General features: G+C 36.2%; 1 protein-coding gene across 4 annotated transcripts; it reads right to left on the bottom strand.

Moving 5' to 3' along the window:
* Nucleotides 1–440: 440 nt before the first annotated feature.
* On the bottom strand, nt 441–8289 carry LOC127952553 (cysteine protease atg4da). 4 transcript variants are annotated; one of them, XM_052551169.1, is made up of 11 exons: nt 8183–8289; nt 7434–7720; nt 7044–7127; nt 6802–6975; nt 5756–6056; nt 4656–4717; nt 4321–4469; nt 4141–4219; nt 3976–4052; nt 1139–1258; nt 441–1026 (listed from the first exon to the last, which is right to left on the bottom strand). In XM_052551169.1, exons 2-11 carry the CDS (start codon nt 7624–7626, stop codon nt 862–864), a joined length of 1404 nt encoding a protein of 467 aa, XP_052407129.1. In that variant the 5' UTR covers nt 7627–7720; nt 8183–8289; the 3' UTR covers nt 441–861. The 4 variants fall into 4 exon arrangements, with proteins under 4 accessions (XP_052407129.1, XP_052407130.1, XP_052407131.1 ...); XM_052551170.1 differs by having other exon boundaries at nt 8120–8234; XM_052551171.1 differs by having other exon boundaries at nt 7434–7674; nt 8183–8224.
* Nucleotides 8290–8653: the final 364 nt, after the last annotated feature.

Below are 8653 nucleotides of genomic sequence, written 5' to 3'. Positions count from 1 at the left end.
CCATAGATTCTAAAGTTTCAGTCGAATACATGCTGTTATCATTAGGTGAAACAATACAATATGCATCAAACAGTTATTTATATGAGTAAATATAGATGGCTGTAAGGGCAAGAGAAAGAAAAGTAGAAGATCTGGGGAAAAACATAGCGGTTACCATTTAAATATTTCTTTCTTCTTGCATATTCAAAGTTCATGGCATGGAAAGTCAGGCATCAAAATTTTCTACAAGTTTCCCTGTTGCAAATATGACTTGAGATGCTTTTCATGTCTATTTTTCATTCTGGCTTTACAGGCCTCTGTTCAAAAGAGGACTGCAGGGGGGAAATCATAAATTAAATTAAATAAATAAATAATCAATATACAGTAGTTGCTGGTGTTAACAGCAGATCATATGTCTTAAGAATGTGGGTAGAAATCTACGTCAGAACACCGACAAGGGCTGGTTTAAAATATTTTACTTTATCTTTGAAAAATTAACATGACAATAAAAGCTCTCCGTTTATACAGTAGTCAGACAAACAGCAAAATGCAGATAAAACGATACTAAATCACAGTGTTTACAACAGCCAAATCCCATGTTTGCCTGTCAAAGAGTAACGTGTGCACCTCGTCTTGAGAGCCTGAGAGCCTCACTGTCTGCTGTCATTAGCATCACACCAAACACATGTAATCTGCTTAGCCTCCTGCTCAGCCAACTCTTCACATCCTCCCGTATGGTGCCTTTAAATACAGTAACAGCAGCAGTCTGTAAAAAAACACTCAAAGACAGACAGAATACTCCAAGTGAGTGTGGCCGTTTTGATCACATGACTGAAACTGGAGGAAGTACTGGAGCACCAAACAGGAAATAGAGTGTGTGCATCACAGGAGCACAAACTCCTCCAAACAGCTCTTCTTGTTGATTCGGGCCGGCCTGTCTTTGGACTTCATGTGAGTGAACGAGTCTGACGTACAGCTCATCTCCTCCTCGTTATGACCCTCCACAAACGTGAAGATGGGGTACTTCTCCTCGGGTGATGTCAGAGCCTGTCCATCAGAGGAAAGACGGAGGGGAAGAAGTAGATATTGCAGGATTTTAGATGCGTAATATATTCAGAAAAAGCTTTGGTTTGGTAGCATGTGCTTGTCTTCCTCTCACCTTAGTGACGTCTGAGCACAGAGCCTGGAAATCCGCTCTGCTTCCGGCGTAGAAACCCACCGTACAGCTCGGGTCCATGCGGTTAAACGGCATCTTCCTGACAGTTTTACAGTGAAACGACTGCACACAGAGGCATTTATATATTCAATTCAGATTTATCTGTAAAGCGCTTTTTACAATGCACATTAATTCAAAGCTTATCATCTGAAATATATTAGTAGCAGCAACTTTACATGGATGCTCAGTCTAGTGTTAATCAAGAAATATGTGTGTTTATAATGATTTAAATGGTTTATTAATAAACGTATGATTAGTCGACTAATGCTTCAAATGAATGACTACTCATCGACCAGAAAAATCTTTACTTGAGGGAAGCTAATGTGTTTATATATACTTTTTATTATATTGCATTTCAGCAAATTTTAATTAAAATGAAAATTTGAAATGTTGCCTTAGTAACTAGCTAAAATCAAATATATATATTTTTTTTATTTCATTTTAATCAATGAAATTATTGACATTTTAGTCAACTATAACTCTGTATTCAAGAAGTGGAGGCATTTATATACTTATAAATTTTGATTAATATTTTTAATCAGTTATCATTTTTATATTTTCAATTTTACATATTATAATTGTAATTTTAGTTAAAGTTGTAAGGAATTCTTTCCATGATTTTGTCATTTATATGAGGTTTTATGTATAGTTCTTGATTTCTAATTTAGTTTTTGTTTTAGTCATTTTAGAAATTTAAACAAAAATAAAAATATGTTGAGTTGGACACTATCTGCAATAAAGCAAATAAAAAATAATATATATCTATATCTTAGTTAAATTAAAAATAACCATATAGAGCTCAAACAGAAGAATTAACTTATAAATATTATTTTCAGTTTATATATATATATTTTTTTTTGGAAAATGTTTTATTTTAATTTTGTGCAGTTTTTTCCATTTAATTCTTTTTTATATGTATAGTTTTTATTACTAATTCAGTTTTTGTTTTAGAAATTTTTGTAAAAAAAAACGAACTGAAATAAGTATTATAATATTACTGTATTATATACAGGGTATATACAGCAATCCTTAAGTTAAATTTACTACTTTTTAATACCTTTTTCACTACCTTCAGAATATTTTTTAAAACCATCACGACACTGAATTGCAAGTGTTAATCAGCGACCTTTCTATTATTTACACAGATTTTGACATATATAACATACAAAAAATAATAGATTTAGAGACTGATGTTGACAGCATATTGCACATTTATTTCACTTAGTAAATAAAAATAAATCAAATACCATAAAATGTGCAATGGAGAAAATGGATAGACCGAACAATAAGCCTGCCTGTTAGTGTTGTCACGGTACCAATATTTCAGTATTCGGTACCGATACCAGTGAAAATCCACGATTCTCGGTACCAATTTCGGTAACAAAGCAAAACACAAAAATTTGGTAATAAAAAAAAAATAACTTTTTAGCACTAAAAATAAAACCAATGCCATTCTTTATACTTATTTAGAATTGTGTTTAAAGTTTTTCTACAAGTTATATAATTATGAAAAACAGTAAACAAGTTTCACCCAAATTTAATTTGTCTTTTAATTTATCAAATTTAAACACATTTTATGTTTGGTAAATAAAGGGGATTTGCTATTAAAATTAAAACATGGGAGAAATATTGACATTTATTTTTTTTTTAAATAAAGTTTTTTATTTTTTTGCAACAGTGGTAGCAGTATCACATACGTTTTACTAAATAATAGTAATATTTCTAGCACAATGCCCTTATGTAAAAAATTTCTTTTAGGCCTAATGAATGCATATTTGTCATTTTGAAATTTCTATTTGCCCATTAGCTCCGCCCACTACCGGAGAAACCGGTATGTCTTCTGCTTTTTCGAAAGTGAATATGAATAATTCTAAATTAACTCGATTATTTTGACAGGAGAAGACAACAGATGCTGAAATTAATGCAAGCGTCATGCGCTTCAGTCTATGTAGTAAATAAACCTGCACGTCTCTGTCATTCATTAATTCACACAGAGACGCGCAGAACACGGATTCATATTTCAAACAACTTTTGCGGCTTAACATTTACAGATACTGGTCCATATGGAGATCTGATTTGATTAATTTATGCTTTCACAAATTCCATGACTTTCCATATTAAAATGTAAGTTTCATTTACATGACTGGATTTTGAGATTCCGTACTCGTTTTCTGCTTCGCGGAAATCATAGCGTTGTATGCGTCAAGAACCGGGTTTGAACGGGACCTCGGTACTACCGGTCGTTAACCCAGCTATTAGAAAACTTGCATTTGTCCAAGAAGACGACGATGGTTGTCCAGTCATTGAAGATATGCCTTGAAGCAAGTCTAAAATAAAACGTAAGCCAGCCACTTCTGTTGAGCGCGCAGTGTTCTGAGATGATGCCGAACGACCACTGAATATGACGTCAGCATGAGACGGAGACGGAAGATCTTTGATTATGTGCCCAGATATGCTAAAGCCCATATAAACGAACTAACACGAACGCAGATAGAATTTCAATCAGAATAAGACACCTGATAGTCTGGAAAAAATAATACCTAATTTGGAAAAAAATAATACCTCTGAGACCAAATTTAACACTTTTAATGGCCTTAAATTTGACCATTTTGATTTATCACTTTTTAATACTTTTTAAAACCCCGCGGACACCCTGATATATTAGTTCAATTAATGTTTTGTTTTTTTTTTCAGTTAAAAAGAGTTTTTTATTAGTTTTAGTTAATTATACTAACCCCGTAAAAGAGAGACGGAGGTGTTTTCTTTAGATACGTGCTCACCTCTAAAGGGAAGTTGTCTTGTTGGACGTCTACAGCAGCCTGACAGTAATGAGGATCCAAATAGATCAGCTGATCATCTGCATGAAGCACACAGAAACCACAAACACACAGACACTGAGCGATTCCTTACACATTACAAACACAAACACGTGTCACGGGACTCACCCTGGAATCCCACGAAGAACAGCGAGTGTTTGGGTTTCCCTCCGATGATTCCCATGCAGCACCGCAGCTCCAGCAACCTCTGCACACACACACACACACACACACACACACACAGAGAAAACATGAGCTCACACCATCACAACAGCATCACTTCACGTCTGTGTGTGTCTCGTGACACACCTTGACACATCGGGTGTAAGCCGGATTCAACATATCAGAGCCCAAACGCACAGGCACCAGCAGAACCAGCGACTTCCAGCCAGACCTGCAGCTCGCGGAGAGATCTGTACGGGACGTCCCGCACAGGTTTAACACGTCTCCAACATACACTACAGAGAAACACAGAGATTTAGTGCTGAGGAGTTACAGCCTGCTCACAAATGATCCATGATTACTGCAGTTTGCGCTAAATTTGCAGGTAATCTCCTGCAAAAATAAAGACCGTGTCCAGATGAGAAAAAAACGGGGGACCCCAAAACTGAGCAGGATTCATTGCTAAATCATGACTGACGGACCTGTGCAGTTTTGTGCCACGTACACCTCCAGATCGGACACCTCGGACGCTGCCACGGCCTTCCTGAAACACACGAACGAATTAACGTTTACCTTCAACCATCACCGAAAGGACTCTATATTGACATGCAATTCAATTTATAATATGAACATTAATATATGAATGTGATTTTCTCACGCTGCATATGACATTACTGAAATATTTAAATGCCAGCAATACACTATGAAATGCTGTGCATTACAGTAATATTACCATAACATTTACTAAACAAAAATTATATCATTTCAACATTAAAATAAATAAAATATAATTTTAACATTTACTTAATGACGAAATAAAAATTTCACATTTTATTTAGTTTAGTACTAAATTTACTAACACTACTACTGAATTTTTTTTTTTAATTGCACTAAAATTGAAAGCTAAGGAGACAATGATTTAAAAAGCAACAAAATTGCTAAAATCTTTTTCAAAAAAAATTTTTTTTAAACAAACTGTAATAAAAATTATAACACTATATAGACATACAGTATTTAAAGAAAACTAATACAAATAGTTAAATAATTTTAACTAATGTTTACAAAAATGAAAAGGGAAAATATAAAAATAAAATGAATGTAACTAAATCAACAAAATAATACTAAAAATATCTAAAACATTGCTAAAACTTTAAAATGAAAATGGAACGAGGGCCTTTACCGATCACACCCCCTTCTCTCACATCCCGAATAAAGATGTTTATTTTTGTCTTTGCGTACAAAATTATTCTTGTAGCTTTGTAAGATTCTGGTTGAACCCCTGATGTCACATGGACTATTTTACTGATCTGCTTTGCTATGTTTCTGTACGTTGATCGTGTAAGGACCCTGGCTGTCTATGGGAGGGTCAAAGTGATCTCAGATTTCATCAGAAATATAATTAATGACAGAATTGTCATTTTTGTGTGAACTATCCCTTTAATATAGTGTCCAGATCTGTGTTCACAGTTGATAGTATATTGGCTTCAAAAATATATCACATTCATATTTCCTCACATGTATGCATGTAGAAGACGTGTTCTCAGATCAGTTCATTAAGTCCCCCTGTGCATGGTCCACTTACTGCAGTATGTTGGCCACGATGGCCGGTCCGTACCAGTCGCCCGCTCTCTTCCCAGAGGCCCTGCCCAACTCCACCAGCCGGTGCAGGCCGAACGGGGCGGAGGGCAGATCGCCGAACCAGGACACGATCCTCCTGTGAGTCTGCTCCTCGTGAGACTCACAGTCTAGCGTGGTTCCCATACTGCGTCTGCGATGCTTTCCTGAGTCGCGCCGGCTCTCTCTGAGGGGACCGTCCAGCACACGAGCGTCCACCACCTCCAGGTCATCTTTGGTCTGATGATGCGTCACAGGCCACGTCCAGCCTGAAGAGAGTCACACAGACCAGACCAATGCTGCTCTTATTTTTGTACATAACTGAGCAAGTATAGTATTACTTAAAATAACTGTTTTCCATGTGAGTATGATGTAAAATGTTGTTTATTCTGAATTGTGTTTTATATATATATATATATATATATATATATATATATATATATATATATGAATTTTTACTCATAATTTAATGATTTATTTGCAACATTTTATCTCAACATTTTTTCTCAAATGTTTATTCTAGAAATCTAATTCTCCAGGTTTAATTTCAACATTTCCAAAATTTTCTTGAGATTTAATGAGTTTAATCTCACATTATAATAACTTTAATCTTGAGAAGGTTTTATTTATTTATTTTATTATTGCTTGGCCCTAATCCTCTTCCCTAAAAAAAGGACATATCTGTTAAAAATAAATAAAATTAAATAAATAAAATTGTAATTATGTGTATTTTCATTTATAATCATTTAGAATTTCATTAATTCATATTAATTAATCCAATATTAAAAATATGATTTTTTTTTTTTTTTTTTACAAACTATTACAATTAATTTCTTCTGTGTCAGTAATGGTTATATATTTTGTCCTGATATGTACTGTCTATAGTTAAGTCAGACCAATATTAATTGATCTCACACTAAAACCTGTGCAACTTTTTGAAACTTTCAGAAAGTGTTGCAGCTTAAAAAGGTCTGAATGCATTAAAGGGTTAAGTCCCTTTAGGTGTGTCTGTACCCGCGGGCATCATGTGCAGCATCAGTCCGTGAGCTAACAGCATCTGTGCGCTGCGGAGCATGCAGCCCCATCCCGCGTCAGACGTGAGCGCCGAGCCGTCCAGCGGCGGTATACCTCTCCTGTAGGTCATCCACAACAGAGAGGAGAACGCCCGCCGGAAACACTCCCGCTCTCCTGAGAGGAAACACACACACTTACAGTGAAAACACCACACAGCGACCCTTCACTCGCTCACTGCTTACCGCTGTAGCTCAGCTGATAGGACTGTCCCAGCAGACACACGGGGATGCTCTTACTGAGACGCGGCCTGCTCTTCAGAGACCAGCCTGCACAGAAACAGAGCTGTGTCAAGATGACAGAGTGACCTCAACATCTGGCTTTAGTGAAACCAGTCGATTAGTGAGGAAGGAAGGTCGAGGACAAAACAGTAGAGCTATCAAACAGCTAGAAATCTACCGGCTATCTTTTGATGTATACAAATATAACATATATAATATAACATATCATGGATTCTGAACGGAACCGTTTTCAACATTTACAATAATAAAATGTTTCTTGAGTACTTAAACTGCAAGAAATAAAAATGTTAGGACACCAAAATATAGGTTTTTTATAAAAAACTGATCCCACACCTCCGTATCTGACATTATTCCATGCTGAAATGAGTTTTGTTTTGAGCCTGGTCCGGTCCTTTGACTCCTGGACGTGTCCGTCAGCGTCTGTGCCCAGCTCCAGCAGGCCCGGGTTCGACAGGTTGACCACCTCAAACGACGCGAGGTCATCTGTGGCCTCCGTCCCGCTGTCAAACTCATCACTCAAATCCATGATCCCTGGGATACTGTTGCCATGACGCCCGGAGACTCTGAATCCCTGCTGTCCAATCAGAGAAGGGATGCGAATCTTGGATGTTAAAGTGAAGCTGTGGGACAGTGGAGCAAAAGTTAATGTGTAACACAGCTCTTTAGAGGAAAGTACTGAGCCATGTGACAACCACGTGACTGAAGGAATCTGACAAATCTGTCAAAGCAAATGTTAAGCCATATTATATCTTAACTCCCATCTACAGCACACTACAGTAATAAAAACGAGTTTGATAACTGTGTGTTTATGCATTAAAAACACGTGATGATTTCGGCTTATCTTCATTTTATAGTGTGGCACTACTATGCTAAACTAATGGGAGTTACAGTGAATTTATAAGTTTGTTGTTGACTGAGGTTTGTTGATACGGAAATCATGTTCATACGTGCAGATTCACCTCTCGGATAAAGAGACGGGTCAATATTTGAATATTTGAATAACGTGGTCAAATCCTTACCTTTGAAGTAGCTTTAACTGTTATGTCATTGTGAAAAACGCAAGATTTTAGCTGGAAACTTACCGCAGTAAGTAACAGACATACCACGACGCCACTGCCTGACTGTAACTCCGCCCCTTTCCTCCTTCACTCCGCAACGGAGTTCGTATCTGTTCTCTGATTGGCTGTCTGGTTCCTCTGCGCTCTGATTGGTCAACTGGGTTACTATGCAAGTAGAACCAGTACACTTTCCTAAGTATTAACTAGCTAGCTAGATCATTAAAACTGGGTTTTATCATATTATGTAGCGTTTAGTCTGAGGCAACACAAAACGGTAAGAGTTTGTACCTTTATTGATTTATCTGTGTTAAATCACATTCAAACTACTGCTAAATTATCAGTAAGTTCAGACTCATCTATTACTTTATGATTGTTGACATTACATATAACGAACACTTCATGAAATTATAGCTATTATACTTTAACTAAGCTTTTTTATTATTATTATCTTTCGTTATATAGTTATTGTATTATATTTAATACCTTATTTTAAAT

The sequence above is a fragment of the Carassius gibelio genome, chromosome B3 (assembly GCF_023724105.1).
Source record: "Carassius gibelio isolate Cgi1373 ecotype wild population from Czech Republic chromosome B3, carGib1.2-hapl.c, whole genome shotgun sequence".
In the NCBI taxonomy this organism is placed as follows: domain Eukaryota; kingdom Metazoa; phylum Chordata; class Actinopteri; order Cypriniformes; family Cyprinidae; genus Carassius; species Carassius gibelio.
The sequence above is the reverse complement of the archived record's forward strand: the minus strand, read 5'-3'. Positions and strand labels throughout refer to the sequence as shown.

Bases quoted from the DNA above. Each gene is read 5' to 3' on its own strand.
- LOC127952553 (XM_052551169.1), bottom strand. From the start codon at position 7,626: ATGGATTTGAGTGATGAGTTTGACAGCGGGACGGAGGCCACAGATGAC. The intron at 4,470-4,655 runs GTCCGTCAGTCA...GTTTCTCTGTAG, and splicing joins CGTGGCACAAAACTGCACAG to TGTATGTTGGAGACGTGTTA. The intron at 4,053-4,140 runs GTGAGTCCCGTG...TGCTTCATGCAG, and splicing joins GTTCTTCGTGGGATTCCAGG to ATGATCAGCTGATCTATTTG.